Source organism: Macaca mulatta, chromosome 3 (assembly GCF_049350105.2).
Source record: "Macaca mulatta isolate MMU2019108-1 chromosome 3, T2T-MMU8v2.0, whole genome shotgun sequence".
Taxonomy (NCBI): Eukaryota; Metazoa; Chordata; class Mammalia; order Primates; family Cercopithecidae; genus Macaca; species Macaca mulatta.
Genome location: NC_133408.1, coordinates 58,450,514 through 58,467,007, shown reverse-complemented (window position 1 = coordinate 58,467,007; position 16,494 = coordinate 58,450,514). Strand labels below are relative to the sequence as shown.

Genomic DNA, 16,494 nt, shown 5'->3' with positions numbered 1-16,494 from the left:
GCTCAGGCTGGAGTGCAGTGGTTGTGATCTCGACTCACTGCAATCTCCATCTCCTGGGTTCAAGCGATTCTCCTGCCTCAGCCTCCCCACTAGCTGGGATTACAAGTGTGTCACCACGCCTGGCTAATTTTGTATTTTTAGTAGAGATGAGGTTTCACCATGTTGGCCAGGCTGGTCTCAGCCTCCTGACCAGAGGTGATCCACCAGCATCGCCTACCAAAGAGCCGGGATTACAGGCGTGAGCCACTGGGCCGGCCAAAATGTAAAAAAATCAGCTGAGTGTGGTGGAGCGAGCCTGTGGTCCCAGGTACTCGGGAGGCTGGGGCGGGAGGATCGCTTGAGCCCAGGGTTTGCAATGAGCTATGGTGGCGCCACTGCACTTCAGCCCGGGCAAGAGCGAGACCCTGTCTTTAAAAAAAAGAGAGAAAATGGCTTGAACGGGCTAAGAACCTTGATCCCCAGGAGAGTCCCTGCGCTGAACGGACCTCTGGGGCTGGACTCCACCTCCCAGCCCAGGAGCATCTTGCGGAAGGGCCTATCTCCATCTCTATGTCACGGTGGAAAAACGGTAACGGTGGGGAGTCACTGTCATTATTCACTGAACTCAAGTGCTCCGATTTGGGGTCTTCTCGTTCGGATTCCTGCGTCAGTGAGTGGGGAAGGACTGGACACCCGGGCGGTGCCCTGCGGCTCCGGGCGGAGCCAGCCGCGGTCGCGGGGCGCAGCCACCTCAGCCCTCCTCCCGCCACATCCTCCAGGAAAGGGTGCTCAGGCCTTCCATTGAGGAGACAAGGACCCGCTGCCCTGGGGACAGACACTCGAGTAAGTCGTGAGCCCTTGTGTGTAAGCGATCAGGGATCTACCCTGACGTGGGCAGGAACCGTCCTCACCGCACAAGCGGAGGCGCAGTTATGAGAGCGTAGCTGCCCACCACCGCCGGGTCTCCCGGAGAGGGCGCGCCCGCTGGCCAGAGGACCAATCAGAGCACGGCAGGCTCGCAGGCCGCCCCCCAGGGACCACTCAGGCGCAGGCCGCTGGCGCTGCCTGCTCTTCGACTGGGCGAGCTTCCTGCCAGTCATGGCGGAATCAGAGCGGCGTCGGCCAGTAGCGGGAGGCGGTGGCGTCAGGCCAGCGGCTGGGAGCAAGCGGGTAGGCGTTGACTGAGCCGCCGCCTTCCCGCCTGCGCACTGCCTCTCGGCCCCCTCAGGCCCGCCCGCAGCCGGCCGCGTCATGCCAGGCGCTGCTAGGCGGTAGGGAGTGCCCGGGGCCACCGCCTCCGCCCGCCCGCCCCAAGCCGCGCCCACTGCCCAGAGCCAGAGGGATGGTGGTAGTCACGGGGCGGGAGCCAGACAGCCGTCGCCAGGACGGTGCCATGTCCAGCTCCGACGCCGAAGACGACTTTCTGGAGCCTGCCACGCCGACGGCCACGCAGGCGGGGCACGCATTGCCCCTGCTGCCCCAGGAGGTACCCGGGCGGGCGGCGGGCCGTGGGGGCGTGGGGAGGGGCGCGGGGAAGAAGCGGGCGCCGGGCATAGCTGACCTTGGCAGGTGGGCGGTGCCGCGGTTGGGGGCGGGGCCCGCGGACCTGCGCCCCCCTCCCCCCACCCACCTGCACCTCCCTCGCCCACCTACGCCCCTCCCCCGACCACCTGCACCCCTCCCCACCCACGTTCAACCCGTCAATTGCACCCACTAGATGTGCTTCCCCATTCCCTACCACCTCCGCCCAGTACTCTTTGGGGTGATTTACTCCCATCCCCATGTCCCACGTTTGCTGAAGATAGGAGGGAGGGTGGGCCGTGGGAGGGGGACCCTGGAGCCCCGAGAGCCGATGGTGTCTGACCAGGCACGGTGGCTCAAGCCTGTAATCCCAACACATTGAGAGGGATGATCGCTTGAGGGGAGGAGTTGGAGGCCAGCCTGGGCAACATAGCAGGGGCCCCGGCCCTACTACGACTGGAAACACAAAAAAAGGCATTTTGGGTTGGATGAATTTTAGAAAAGAAAAGAAAAAGATGTCTTCTAGAGAATCCAACAGGATGCTGTAGTGGTTGCCCGCACCTAGTCTCCAGCTGCCCAAGGAACAAGGCAAGGAGCTGTCTGCAGATAAGGAGCAGGCCAGTTCATAGATGTAGCTACAGTCACCTGGCATCCCATGGCTTGCACTCACAGGCTGCTGTGCTCTGATGCACTGGGGCTTCCACGGGTCTTAATGTGTGTGATACTATCATGTCAACACCTGAAATGACGCTCGAGACAGGAAAATATACCAGGCATGGTGGCTCACATCTGTAATCTCAGCACTTTGGGATGCTGAGGTGGGAGGATTGCTTGAGGCCAGGAGTTAGAGACTAGCCAGGGCAACAGTGAGATCTTGCCCCTACAAAAATAAAAATTAGCCAGGCTTGGTGGTGTGTGCCTGTACTCTCAGGTGCTCAGGAAGGTGAGTTGGGAGAATCGCTTGAGCCCTGGTGGTTGAGGCTGCAGTGAGCCGTGATTGTGCCGCTGTAGTCCAGCCTGGGTGTGACACAATAAGACCCTACCTACAAGCAAAAACAAAAAAAGCAAGAGAGGGGAAACGATGCCAGGTGTGGTGGCTTACACTTGTAATCCCAGCATTTTGGGAGGCCAAGGCAGGAGGATTGCTTGAGGCCAGGAGTCTGGGACCGGCTTGGGCAACACAGACTCCATCTCTACAAATAAAAAATAAAGAGGAGGGAAGGTGAAGTGTTACTGGACACCGAAGATGGCTTCTAGGAGGCAGGGACTAAGATAGTGCCAAATCCAGGAGCATGTGGTATGTGGAGTCCCAGGACAATGGATAGAGGCCCTCAACAGGCTGGGCTAGGTGATGATGCTCTTGGGAAGCAGATAGTGTTGTGCTGGGATTGCAAGCTCCATACACACAATGTCATGGGAAAATGAGCAAAAATCTGGAAGTAATCTCTGCAATTGGAAAAAAGTCATTAGTCACAGTGGTGCTATTTTTTTTGTTCACTGTCGTTGGGAAAATGATGTGGTTTGAGGGAAAGAGCACAAGAGCACAGACTGCAGACTAGGGCCCCACCGCCAGCTCCCCCCGCTGATGACATTGTCCCATGTGAGCTCCAAAACTGTTTCCGATGGCTTTTGTCCTCTCTGCTTCAATCCTCTCGTCTCTAATATGGAGCAAACACTTGGATTGGTATGAAGTATCTTTGGAAAAGGTTTAAAGAGCTCCAGAAATGTTCAGTATTATTATTCCAAAATGTTATCTGAGCCCTTGATACACACATAAAATGGTTTTAGAGGACCTACAGAGTAAGCACAAGGCATTTTCATGTCCTACGGGTACAGAAGAGTAACAGTGCATACACACAGAGGTGTAACTCCCTGTCTATTTTGTTCGTTCATTCAGTGAATTTTGGGTCTTTACGTGAGCCAGGCACTGCCCAAGGCCCTGGGTCAGCTTTATTTCATGTATTTGTACCCTATTTTATTTCACAAAGGATTTGAAAGCTGGGAAGGGGACTGTGTAGACAAGCAGACTTTCACTGGAGCAGGAGAGACGTAATATTAAAAAGGACGCATGGCTATAATCCCAGCACTTTGGGAGGCCAAGGCAGGCAGATCACTTGAGGTTAGGAGTTTGAGACCAGCTTGGCCAACATGGTGAAACCCCATCTCTACCACAAATATAAAAATTAGTTGGGTGTGGCCATGCCCACCTGTAGTCCCAGCTACTTTGGAGGCTGGGGCAGCAGAATCTCTTGAACTCAGGAGGCAGAGGTTGCAGGGAACCGAGATCATGCCATTGCACTCCAGCCTGGGCATTGCAGTGAGATTCCGTTTCAAAAAAAAAGATGCATAGGGATAAAATTTGAATTGATCTGGAGGAAGTTTGTGGGAAGATTAAAGAGAACTTAAAATGACCTCACTTCTTTCAAATGCAGTTTGGTAGAAACCACAAGCAGTGCAAAACAGGAAAAACAAAAACAAACAAAAAAAACAACCTTGCATTTTAAGAGAAACCTCGAGCTTCTTAGGGTACATTTATGCCATCATTTTCACGTTCCTCACTCAGCCCTTGCCTCCAGAACCTTAGCTGGACTGGAGACCGTCTCACTTAACAGATTAGGAGAGGAGTAGGTACCTGGAAGTATTCAACACACAACTACTGAGCTCTGCTGTGGGCAGCCCGTGGTTGGTGACCAAGATGCTTTCCTTGTCTTTGGGAAGCTTGAGGTCTAGTGGAGTGAATTGACGGAGGAAAATAATTGGCAATGTATTGTGCTAGGTGCTATTATAGAGGAGAATGTGGCACACGATGAAAGCACAGTCGAAGAATGTGTCAACTCTGTCCTGGGGGCAGGTGAGGGACAGTAGAGCAGAAATGCTCACAGATGAGGGGAACTTGAATAGAAATTTCTGGAATGAGTAGATGCCACTAACCTGTATGGTACATTGGTGTGAATTAGAAAAAGGGCACATAGCAGATCACTCTCATCCAGCTTTTATGCAGTGAACAACCTGTAACACTATATGGGGCCATTTACCTTGCCATATAGACAGAAGAAGAAGGAGAGTGGTAAGAGCGTTTTGGGCACAGAAGACACTGTGAGCAAGAACACTAAGATGGTAAATTCAGGAAGTGAGAGGACACTGAAGGCTTTGAGCTCTAGAGCAGTGATAATGGAGTTGAGGTGAAGAGACCTGATTTAAGAGCTATCAGGGGGCCGGGTGCAGTGGCTCACACCTGTAATCCCAGCACTTTGGGAGGCCAAGGCGGGTGGATCATGAGGTCAGCAGATCGAGACCATCCTAGCTAACACCGTGAAACCCCGTCTGTACTAAAAAAAAGTACAAAAAAAAAACAAATACAAAAAATTAACATGGTGGCAGGAGCCTGTAGTCCCAGCTACTTGGGGAGGCTGAGGCAGGAGAATGGCGTGAACCCTGGAGGTAGAGCTTGCAGTGAGCCGAGATCACACCACTGCACTCCAGCCTGGGATACGAGAGCGAAACTCCATCTCAAATAAAAAAAACAGAAGAGCTATCAGGGTTTGAATGGGTAAGACTTGGCAGATGATGAGGGTGGGGCAGAGGGAAGAGAGAAAAGAAAGTATTCAGATGGACCCCTGGGCTTGAGTGACTGAATGAATGGTGTGGCACCAATCAGACCCGAGGGAGTGAAGATGGAGCAACCCCAGCTCTCAATCCCCGCTGCCTGCCTGAGAGCCCTGGTGATTTCTTTCCAGTTTCCTGAGGTTGTTCCGCTTAACATCGGAGGGGCTCACTTTACTACACGCCTGTCCACACTGCGGTGCTACGAAGACACCATGTTGGCAGCCATGTTCAGTGGGCGGCACTACATCCCCACGGACTCCGAGGGCCGCTACTTCATTGACCGAGATGGCACACACTTTGGGTATGTCTCTCCCTGTACAATCAACTTTGTAGTGCTAGCAAGTGATTAGCCTGGGCTTAAGTATGGGACATTGGTATCTTCCATAGTACCTAGAAGAGGAGATAACATATTGATGAAATTTAATAAATTGGCTTCTTGAAAGAGATCAAATTTTTTTTTTTTTTTTTTTTTTGCCAAAGGAGACAAAGACAGCCAGAGAAATTCCAAATAACACACACTGGCTGGATGAAATTGCTTCCATCCTAGACAGTTAAACAATTTTTATTTTCAGCTGGGCGTGGTGGCTCTTGCCTGTAATCCCAGCACTTTGGGAGGCTGAGGTAGGTTGATCACTTGAGGCCAGGAGTTCGAGACCAGTTCACTACAGCATGGTGAAACCCCATCTCTACTAAAAATACAAAAATTAACTGGGTGTGGTGGCTCATACCTGTAATCCCAGCTACTTAGGAAGCTGAGGTAGAAGAATCGCTTGAACCCAGGAGGCAGAGGTTGCAGTGACCCGAGATCGCACCTTTGCACCCCAGCCTGGGCGACAGACCGAGATTCCATCTCAAAAAAACAAAACAAAACAAAATTTCATTTTTATTTATTTATCTAATTATATACACATGCACACACAGACATACACATACACACACACACACATATATGTATATATATGTGTGCTCTGATACACTGGGGCTTCCACTGGTCTTAATGTGTGTGATACTATCATCATTTTATATATATATAGATAGATAAATGATATAATAAATGATGATATATACTATCATCTTTATATATATATATATAAATAGAGATGGGATCTTGTTGTGTTGCCCAGAGCGGTCTCAAGCTCCTGGCCTTAGGCAATCCTCCTACCTTGGCCCCCCAAAATGCTGGTATTACAGTATTTATTTAATTTTAGGTGCTTTTTTGTTTTTTGAGGGGGCTGTTTTTTTTGGAGATAGGGTCTTGCTATATTGCCCAGGGTGGAATGTAGTGGCTGTTCACCAGTGCCATCGTAGCTCACTGCATCCTTAAACTCCTAGCTCAAGCAGTCTTCTCACCTCAGCCTCCTGAATAGCTGGGACTACAGGCATGCGCCGCCACACCTGGCTATCCTACGCAATATGAGACCAGGAAGTTGTCATCTGTGTGGAGAGGAATAAGTGTAATCCCATGTCGGGGGGTAGTCTAAAACAACTTGGAGAATACCTTTAGATCTGGATTTTGGGGCTCAGCCTTGCCATGGGAAGGAAACGTGTGTACGTGTGTAGCAATGGTTACCAGACTTCTTCAGTAGTTTAAAACAGTAAAAAAAGATGAAAGACTAACCTAGTGTTGTTCTCCTTTAATTTTGACAAGGAAAGTCTTTAAAAAAAAAAAAAAGAAAAAACCTCTGTTGTTCCTGTGAGGTAACACTAAAACGTGACAAAACACAATCTCAACAACAGCAAAATAGCAGCCAGGTGCGGTGGCGCTTGCCTGTAGTCACAGCTACTTGTGAGGCAGAGTTGGGAGGATTGGTTGAGCCCAGGAGTTGGAGGCTGCGGCGAGTCGTGATCCCACCACTGTGCTCCAGCCAGGGCAATAGAGTGAGACTGTCTTTTTTTTTTTTTTTTTTTTGAGTCAGCGTCTTGCTCTGTTGCCCTAGCTGAGTGCAGTGGCGTGAGCATGGCTCACTACAGCCTTGACCTCCCAGGTGCAAGCAGTTCTCCTGTCTCAGTTTCCCAAGTAGCTGGGACTAGAGGTGCACACCACCACGCCTGGCTGAGTTTTGATTTTTTGTATAGATGAAGTTTCACTATGTTGGCCAGGATGTTCTCGAACTCCTGAACTCAAGTGATCCTCCTGCCTCAGACTCCCAAAGTGCTGGGATTACAGGCCGTGCCCGGCCGAGACTCTGTCTCTGAAAAAAGAAAACAAAACCTTTCCCAAGAAAGGAGTTCTGACAGTCTTACACATAAACAATTTAAAGACTTTATATCTCAGGTTCCATGTTTGTGAAATGAGAAATAATTATAGCTGCTGCACAGGCTTGTCAATGAGGATTATATAAAGAGCCTTGGTATGACCCCTAGCCATGTCCTTTTCAGAGTACGTGACTGGAACTCTTAGCTCTTTCAGTCTGACATTGGAGATGACTAGAGACCTTGAACCAAGTGTCCGGGAGGCAGAAACTCTCCAACCACTGCATCTCTGTGCTGGCCTCCAAGTAGGATTGCCCACACTGTGGGAAAGATCATTTTTATTCTCAGAAAGGAGCCCTTGGTCAGATAACTTGCTTGGAAGCATCTGGGTTTCCCCAGTGGGTTATCAGCTGCCTCCAATGCTGAGAAAACAAAGTGTCACATCGCTCTGCAGAACTATAAAAAGATTTTTGTTTGCAGGCTGTTTGGGGAAGGAAAGTGCCGGCTCCAGCTGGCAGCTCCCACAACACCCTTAGCTGGGCCTTACCCCAGGGTTTTGTTTTTCAGAGCTCACCAAGGTTTGCTGAAGATTTAGAAGGGATTTTGGGGAGGGGCGTCTGGGTTTGACTTGAGGTGGATGTGCCCATGCCCAGGTGGCCACAGTTAGAGAGTGACAGCGCCAGGCAAGGGCATGGCAGAAAGCAGGAGATGGCGACATTCATACTTTGGCTGATGAGTTCCTGTGACCTATGATTCATCAGCAGCAGATGAAGTTGTTGAATGACTCAGATAAAATAGGGGGTTCAGGGCATTTCGTAGGGTGCATTTCTTGCTATACAGCTTATGCACCCCTAGCATCCACCATGAAGGCCGCTTGGGCCTCCACCTGGGGTTGTTCCCCATTGTCATCAGCTTGCCACACTCTGGTCCAAATGCTTCTGCTGAAGCTGGACCATGGTGGATGTGGGTGTAGAGTCAGCCATGGCTGGATCTGAGCCTCTGGCAGCGGTGGCTACTTGAGCAAGCATGTTCCTGAACCTGGCTGGGCCCCACTTGAGCCTCATTTATGACATAGGGATAAGATAGCACACACCCCCAATGTCATTGAGAGGATTACATGGGATAACCCATGAATAGTGGCTGGCACCGAGTAATACTTAGCGAGTGTTAGCTGGTGTTGTATTAGGTCATAGACTAAGCTATTATTGAGGTAGTAGCATAATCTTGGGGTTTACTTACTCTCTTCCACACGTACCAGTGATGTATCTGATTACTCTTAGCACTAAATAATCTGAAAAGTTGGTGGCTTGCACCTGTGGTCCCAGCTATTCGGGAGGCTGAGGCAAGAGGACTGCTTGAGCCTAGGAGTTAGAGGCTGCCTTGAGCTACGATTGCACCACTGCCCTCCAGCCTGGGTGACAGAACAAGACCCTATCTCTTAAAAAAGAAGAGAAGAAAATCTGAAAAGTGAATTAGAAGGACAGAATTTTTATTTTAAGAAAATACAATATGTGATTTTATTCAGCCCTGGAACTGTTCTTTCAGACATTATGTTTAGGCATTTTACCTGCTCTGCATAGCTACAGAATAATACTAGTGGCAAGGATGGGGAACACCTAGAACTCTTCTGCATTGCTGGTGGGAATGTAAAATGCTGCAACCACTTTGTTAACCACGTGCTTACCCTATGACCGAACAATTCTACTCCTGATACTTACTCAAAAGAAATTTGTGCTTGTGTCCACTAAAGGTTTTTTTATTTTGAGATGGAGTCTCACTCTGTAACCCAGACTGGAGTGCGGTAGCATGATCTCAGCTCACTGCAACCTCCGCTTCCCAGGTTCAAGCAGTTCCCCTGCCTCAGCCTCCTGAGTAGCTGGGATTACAGACGCCCACCACCATACCTGGCTAATTTTTGTATTTTTAGTAGAGATGGAGTTTCACCATTTTGGCCAGGCTGGTCTCAAACTCCTGAGCTCAGGTGATCCACCCACCTCGGCCTCCCAAAGTGCTGGGATCACAGGTGTGAGCCACCGTGCCTGGCCTAAAGGTCTAATATAGGAATGTTTATCCCAGCTTTACTCATAATAGCCAAAAACTGGGAACAACCCAAATGTCCATCAAAGAGACAACAGGGTAAATAAATTATACCATATTCATGCAAGGGTATACTTACATAATAAATAATAATAATAACAAACTACCGGTTTGTTTTTATTTATTTGGTGGATACATTTCAAAAACATTATGTTAAAGGAAAGAAGCCAGGTACAAAAGAGAACATACTGCATAATTCTATTTATATGTATTTCAAGAAAAGGCAAAACTCATCTTTACTGATCGAAGGAGAAGTTAGAGTGGTTCCTTCCGTAGGGATTAACTGGGAAGTGGCATGAGAAACCTTAAGGAATGGAAATGTTTCATCTTGATCTAGGTGTGGTTGGATGGGTATATTCATACTTAAAAAAAATTGAACTGTACAGTTAATATTTGTACATTTATTGAATATTTCACCTCAATTCTAAAACAAATGTATATAAAGGGCTAGATGTCATATCTTCCCATTATACTTACATATGCCTAATAATACCTAATATTATACCTAATAATAGTAATTATAGTTGCTTACTGATAAGAACAACTGGTAACACTTATTGAGGCTCTACTCTGTGCCAGGAATTTTCTAATCACTTAATTCCTAATACATCATGAGGTTTTATTGTTTTCTCCAATTTTACAGACAGGGAAACTGAAGCATGGAGAGGTTAGGTTCATTTACCCAGTGTAACACAGCTGGCAGTCTAATTTTAGACTTTGTCCAATGCACTGTATGGCACTGCCCAGGAGCATGAGCTCCTTGTCACCGACCCTCTTTCCTTCCTGCTCAGAGATGTGCTGAATTTCCTGCGCTCAGGGGACCTCCCACCCAGGGAGCGTGTTCGAGCTGTGTACAAAGAGGCCCAGTACTATGCCATCGGGCCCCTCCTGGAGCAGCTGGAGAACATGCAGCCACTGAAGGGCGAGAAGGTGCGCCAAGCGTTTCTGGGACTCATGCCCTATTACAAAGGTGAGGGTCAGCTGCCCAGGATGGTGGGTATGTGGGAGGCGGTCTGCAAGGCATCTGTGAGTGTTTAGGTCTCCATCACGACACCAGGGGCAGCGTTCATCCAGATTTCTCAAGATGGGAGGGAGTGTCGTCCCCTCCCAGTCACACTGGGGAGATTCCAGTTAAGGTGGTCCTACCTGGCCTGTGACAGTCAGCAAATTGTGTTTCAGAAGGACAACCCTCGTCCCATTGGCTCTCCTTTGCTGTAGAGAACCATGACCCTTGTTTCAGTTTGTGCCCTTCGTTGGGCCCCTGAATCCTTTCCCCGAGAAATCTGTCTTTCCCCTCCTGCATCCTCCATCTTCAGGACTGTTTCTCTGTGCATCTCTGCCGCCCTGTCCTGCCCCTTCACCCCAGTGATAGGTGTTGTGTTCATCCTCATAGACCACTTGGAGCGGATTGTGGAGATCGCCCGGCTGCGTGCGGTCCAGCGAAAGGCCCGCTTTGCCAAGCTCAAGGTCTGTGTCTTCAAGGAGGAGATGCCCATCACCCCGTATGAGTGTCCGCTCCTCAACTCCCTGCGCTTTGAGCGGAGTGAGAGTGACGGGCAGCTTTTTGAGCACCACTGTGAAGTGGATGTGTCTTTTGGGCCCTGGGAGGCTGTGGCTGATGTTTATGACCTGTTGCACTGCCTGGTCACGGACCTCTCGGCCCAGGGCCTCACCGTGGACCACCAGTGCATCGGGGTGTGTGACAAGCACCTCGTGAACCACTACTACTGCAAGCGCCCCATCTATGAGTTCAAGATCACATGGTGGTGAGTAGCCTTGGTAGGCAAGAGTCCCATCAGGGAGGATGTCCACCACACTTGGTGGCTGTGGGAGTAAGATCCCTGAAGGGGCTGCTGACTGCCCCAGAATCTGCCGAGGTGAGGACCGAGTCCTGAGGCACAGCTCCCAGGGGACAGAGATGTAGCCCCACTCTCCCTGACTGCACCTCAGGGTTGGGCTCAGGGCTTGCAGCCTGCAGGCACTCCGGCCAGCGCTCACCTGGCCTTTCCTCAAGGCATGGTAGTCTTTCCTTGAGGCTGATAGCTAGGGCTTGAGCAGGAAGTCCCAAGAAGTTTCGTCACCTTCTTGACCTTGCAAGAGAGTTTCTGCCCATTTTAGAGCCACATTATCAAATCGATGAGGCCTAATCACTTCCTCGACCCTGTTCAAGCGTCCCTCCCTTGTGCTTAGTGTATTGTGTGAACACGGAACATGATGGGGGATTTACCTGACCAGCCACCCCGTAGCCCCTGGCTGAAGAAGAAAGAGCATCTTCTGTCCCACTGCACCCCTTCTCCTCCAAGAATAGTTGCCCACTTTCCTAAAATGTGGAAAGACTTCTCTTTTCCTTCCGGAACATGTTATTCACCACCTTTTGGAGATTTAACCATAGCTGCCAAAGCTATGCACCCAGTTGGCCTTAGAAAACCACAATGTTTACAGCCCTGTCTTAGGGCCACAGCTTCTCCTATCTTCCACCACCCTCCTTGCTTGCAGGGTTGTCTTCTCACAGGGCTGGAATGCAAATTTCAGAGGCTTCTTTTGAAGATTCCCCAAGTCAAGCAGGCAAGATGCCTAGATCTTCTGTTATGTTTGACATGTAACATCCTTTTTAGAGGCTCAGAACACCTCCTTGGCTGCTATCTCATGTGTTAGAATCCAATTTGTGGTGAACCTCTTTGGAAGGGGCCCCCTCTTTAAACCTTGTTGCTCTGTCCTGGTAACATTCTCCTAGGAGAGCATGTCTTCTGAGAAGGTAAAGGAAGGGCTGGGTGAGACACACAGCTATCCTAGGAGCCGTAGGAAGACAGAGAAAACTTCCCTTTTGTTTTATTCCTCACTCCTCTATTTTTGTCTTACTTCTCTATATTTTGTTTTACTCCTCACTCCTCTATATTTTGTTTTACTTACTCCTCTATTTCAGAAATTGAAAAAGATCCCCAAGGATCTGTTACTACTGCATTTCCTTCTTGCTCTGTCTACAGCCTGGGCCAACTAGTCAGGGTCTGGACATGCATCTCCTAAAGGAAGAACTGTGTAGCACCACTGATCACAATGTAACATTTCCATGCTGCATTAAGGGCGTCTCTCTGTAATCATGACCGTACCTGTCTCTTCCTGGGTATTCCTGAAGGGAGATTTTTTTTTTTAATGTGTGAAGAATTGATGTGAGCCAGGAACATGTCTGTAGTCCCAGCTACTTGGGCACACGCCTGTAGTCTAGGCTACTCAGGCACACACCTGTAGTACCCGCTACTCCAGAGGCTGAGGCAGGAGGATCACTTGAGCCCAGGAGATGAAGACTGTAGTGTACTATGGTCATGCCTATGGCTAGCCACTATGCTCCAGCCTGGGCAACACCATCATTAAAATAAATGAATAAAGGAATTGGGGAGGACAACCTCCCTGGTCTCAGACTTACAGGACCAGATAGATGAGATGGCTATAGGGGGAGCTGAAGTCTGTGTTCATATGAGGAAAAGAAGACCAAGCCCTGGGACTTTGGTTGAATTCCTCCGTGGGGCTGGAAGGCAGTGACCTCCTGTTCCCTCTGTGTAAACAAAGATTCCAGGGCATGGTTGTGCACTCCTGTTGTTCTCTTTTAGAGGTGGAAAAGAGGTGAATACTGAGATCTAAGAGGAAAGAACAGTCATTCATGTTCTGAGATATGGGCTCTCTCTATTGTTCTCATATACAAAGGGATAGTCGCTTTTTTGGAGCTGATGTCGCTGCTTGGAGGTTAGCCCAAAAACATGGCTCTTGAATTGTTCTAAGAGAAAAGTCTTTGATTTCGGTTCTTCTGATTGGTGTTACCTACTGCCTAATATGTGTTCATTTTTTGACAGAGAGGCAGACTATTGATAAAGTCTGTGTGAACAGAGAGCAGTTCATTAAGCCCAGTGCTTTCAGTAATGTGGCCTTGACCCTTTCTGCTACCCGCCATCCCACGGAGCATCGCAGGGCTTGGTTATTTAGAGTCCATACATGCAAGCCAGGGAGAAACTTGTTTGCTCAAATGCAGGTTTGCTCAAAAACAGGTCCTGAAGGCTGGCTTAGGGTTACAGGGATGCTGGGTAAGAACACTTCTTGTGGCTCTCGCTGGAGAAACCCCTGTTTCTCTGACTCCCTTTGTGATCCTCACAATAATGTCTTCTGTGCCACTGTAGGACACAAGGCTCTGGCCAGTAGAGAAGACAGAGAGGTGACACTGGGCAGCAAGCTGAGAGCTCTTTCTAAATAGAGTGAACGAATTCAGTGGTCTAGTTTCTCCATTCTCTGATGAGAAACCGAGGCCAGGCTAAAAAGTGAATTAGATGTGGTGGATTGTGCTAATGGCCTCCAAATAAAGGGGTTATCCCTGTGGAAGTGATTTCTCCCCATTTGATCCCTTTTCAACTCTGAATGGCCAGGCCCAGAGCAGAAGAAGGGTTGGGTCTGGAAGGAAGGCTCCAAAGGTTGAAAGCTTCTCCCTGATCAGAAGGAAGTGCATCTTTATAGAATTGTTGTGTGTAATGTCAGTAAATCCCTCTCGCTTGACAAGGAACTGGATTCATCTTGCCTTGAGACAGGCCAGTAGTTATCAGTGAGTCAAACCAAAGTGAAAGTTTCAGGAGATGGGACCACATGGTGAAATGCTCGCCATAATAAAATTCCTTAAAGATAAAAAAGCTAATGTTATAGCAATGAAAAAGACTGAAGCAAAACCACACTGAAACACATCCCATTCCAGGGGAGGAATTCTTTGCGTAACACTCTAAATCAAAGGAAGGAATTGTCACCTTCCTTATTCTACCTCTGCCTTGTTCACCAGGCTGCCCAGTGCTTACCATGCAGAAAGCAGTCAGCTGTACTCTGGAAGTTTCTGTTCTTTCCTGGGGCTTAGGATATTCTGGGAACTGTCTGAGCCTTGTGCTTCAGGCTTATCAGGTGATATAATCTTCCTGTTCTGGGTTGCTTGCTGGAGGACTAGGAAGTGACATTTATAAGACACAGGCGGCGTGAGCATCCATGTGTGGTCTTGGTCTAAACCAGCTCTTGAACAGGTTAAAGCAAACAGCAATAACAAAACAAAAACTACCCACACTGAGCATTTTGATCCCAGTAATATTTCAAATATTGTCCTTCTGCATATGTTCTATCCATATTTGATTCCAATATACATTATTAAGCTTTCTTGGGTACTATTTTTCTGGGGCTCTTGCATGAAGGTGGTGCCTGTCTCATGATCCTTAAAAGAGAGAGGTTTTTTTCATCCAAAGCTGGAGTGTTGGGAACTGGGGTGGGAGAGGCACTTTTTGGAATTCTGAGGGAATCATGTCTGTGTATATACGTATTGAGTGGGGAAGGATGGGGGTTGGCAGGGGTTGAGGGAGGTGGGAACAAACAGTGGGTATGGGAACAGGCAGTCACCTCGAGTCACCTGGGTCCGTCGTCGTCCTTCTGTACGGTGTTGGGTTTATGTACACAGTATAACACTTCCTGTGTGAGTTCATGTACCTGTCTGTGAGTGCTTTGGTGTATGGAGCCTCAGTACACTCCAAGGGCATTAAAGTCAAGAACTAGAACCTGCGTGCTGCGCCTTTCTTTTTTAGAGATGTGCGCTCATCCCTTCTCTGACCCCCACTTTGTCAGCAAATGTTTTTTATTTCTGCTTAAAATGTGGTATGTTTGGGGATGCTCCACACAACAAGACAGGCTTTTCCCTGAGACCAGCAACTGAACTTCTGCCCTGAAAGGGAGGTGGGCCTCTTGAGGACCCTTCTGGAGTTACTCTAGACTTGTCTCTGTTTCAGGTAGGCAAGCGCCCACCTCAGCCTAGGCAAAATCTCTGTCCTCTTCTGTTGGGAGTTCTCCAAGGAAAGAAGAGACTATAGGTGCAGTCACGTGTGTGGCTCACAACCATGTCAGGTAGTTCTAAAATAAATTCTTCCTGTCATATCACCACTTCCTTTTCAACAGGGAAATAAGTGCTCTAAATTTATGTGAGCCTCAGTAGTTAAGACCCTTCCTTGGCTGGGCGTGGTGGCTCATGCCTGTGATCCCAGCACTTTGGGAGGCTGAGGTGGGCGGATCACAGGGTCAGGAGGTTGAGACCATCCTGGCTAACACAGTGAAACCCCGTCTCTACTAAAAAAAATACAAAAAATTAGCCGGGCGTGGTGGTGGGCCCCTGTAATCCTGGTTACTTGGGAGACTGAGGCAGGAGAATGGTGTGAACCCAGGAGGCGGAGCTTGCAGTGAGCCGAGATCGCGCCACTACACTCCAGCCTGGGCGACAGAGCAAGACTCCATCTCAAAAAAAAAAAAAAAAAAAAAAAACACAAAAACCCTTCCTTAAAGAAAATGGACATAAGTTGCCCTTCCTTTGAAAGCGGAGCTTGACACCTTCCTGGCTAATGAGCATCCTCATCAAGATGCCCTTTGGAGTCACATCATGGATTAACCCAGAAAGGTGAGTTCTGAAGCTCCGAGTAGCTTCATACCCTCCAATTGCTTCCCCTAAATCTGATTATTCTGGATTTTAAATAAAAACACTGCATCATCTCTGCCAAATATATTCCCTGACCTAATTACTGAGCACAGTCACATAGTAATAGTACACTAACAATACAGGCTGGAAACTGAAGCTCATAGAGGTACAGTTTCCCCGAGAGTGCAGAGCTAGTAAGTGGAAGAGTCAGCATCCAAACCCAGAGCCCCTTTCTGAAATCCTCAGGGTTGTTCAACAGCATGATCCTCCCTTCCTCTTGAAAGATAAGTATCCTCCTTCTGAGGTTCAGGGCTTGACTCTGCGTGACCTGTGAAGATTTGGAAAGCACATATCTAGGACAAGTATTAGAAAGTCTTCGGCCGGGCACGGTGGCTCAAGCCTGTAATCCCAGCACTTTGGGAGGCCGAGATGGGCGGATCACGAGGTCAGGAGATCGAGACCATCCTGGCTAACACGGTGAAACCCCGTCTCTACTAAAAAATACAAAAAACTAACCAGGCGAGGTGGCGGGCGCCTGTAGTCCCAGCTACTCAGGAGGCTGAAGCAGGAGAATGGCCTAAACCCGGGAGGCGGAGCTTGCAGTGAGCTGAGATCCGGCCACTGCACTC

The 16,494-nt window shown here is 48.9% G+C and overlaps 1 protein-coding gene across 2 annotated transcripts; it reads left to right on the top strand.

The window, feature by feature from the left end:
• The first annotated feature begins 260 nt into the window (after window positions 1-260).
• On the top strand, window positions 261-14,960 carry KCTD7 (potassium channel tetramerization domain containing 7). 2 transcript variants are annotated; one of them, XM_028845716.2, is made up of 4 exons: window positions 261-822; window positions 5,238-5,407; window positions 10,188-10,366; window positions 10,790-14,960. In XM_028845716.2, exons 1-4 carry the CDS (start codon window positions 550-552, stop codon window positions 11,164-11,166), a joined length of 999 nt encoding a protein of 332 aa, XP_028701549.1. In that variant the 5' UTR covers window positions 261-549; the 3' UTR covers window positions 11,167-14,960. The 2 variants fall into 2 exon arrangements, with proteins under 2 accessions (XP_028701549.1, XP_014988859.2); XM_015133373.3 differs by lacking the exon at window positions 261-822 and adding an exon at window positions 1,297-1,465.
• The last annotated feature ends 1,534 nt before the right edge of the window (window positions 14,961-16,494 follow it).

Excerpts from the sequence above, each read along its gene's own strand:
- KCTD7 (XM_028845716.2), top strand. The coding sequence starts at position 550 with ATGTCACGGTGGAAAAACGGTAACGGTGGGGAGTCACTGTCATTATTC. Across the intron at positions 823-5,237 it reads CCCTGGGGACAGACACTCGA|TTTCCTGAGGTTGTTCCGCT; the intron begins GTAAGTCGTGAG and ends ATTTCTTTCCAG. Across the intron at positions 10,367-10,789 it reads ACTCATGCCCTATTACAAAG|ACCACTTGGAGCGGATTGTG; the intron begins GTGAGGGTCAGC and ends TCATCCTCATAG.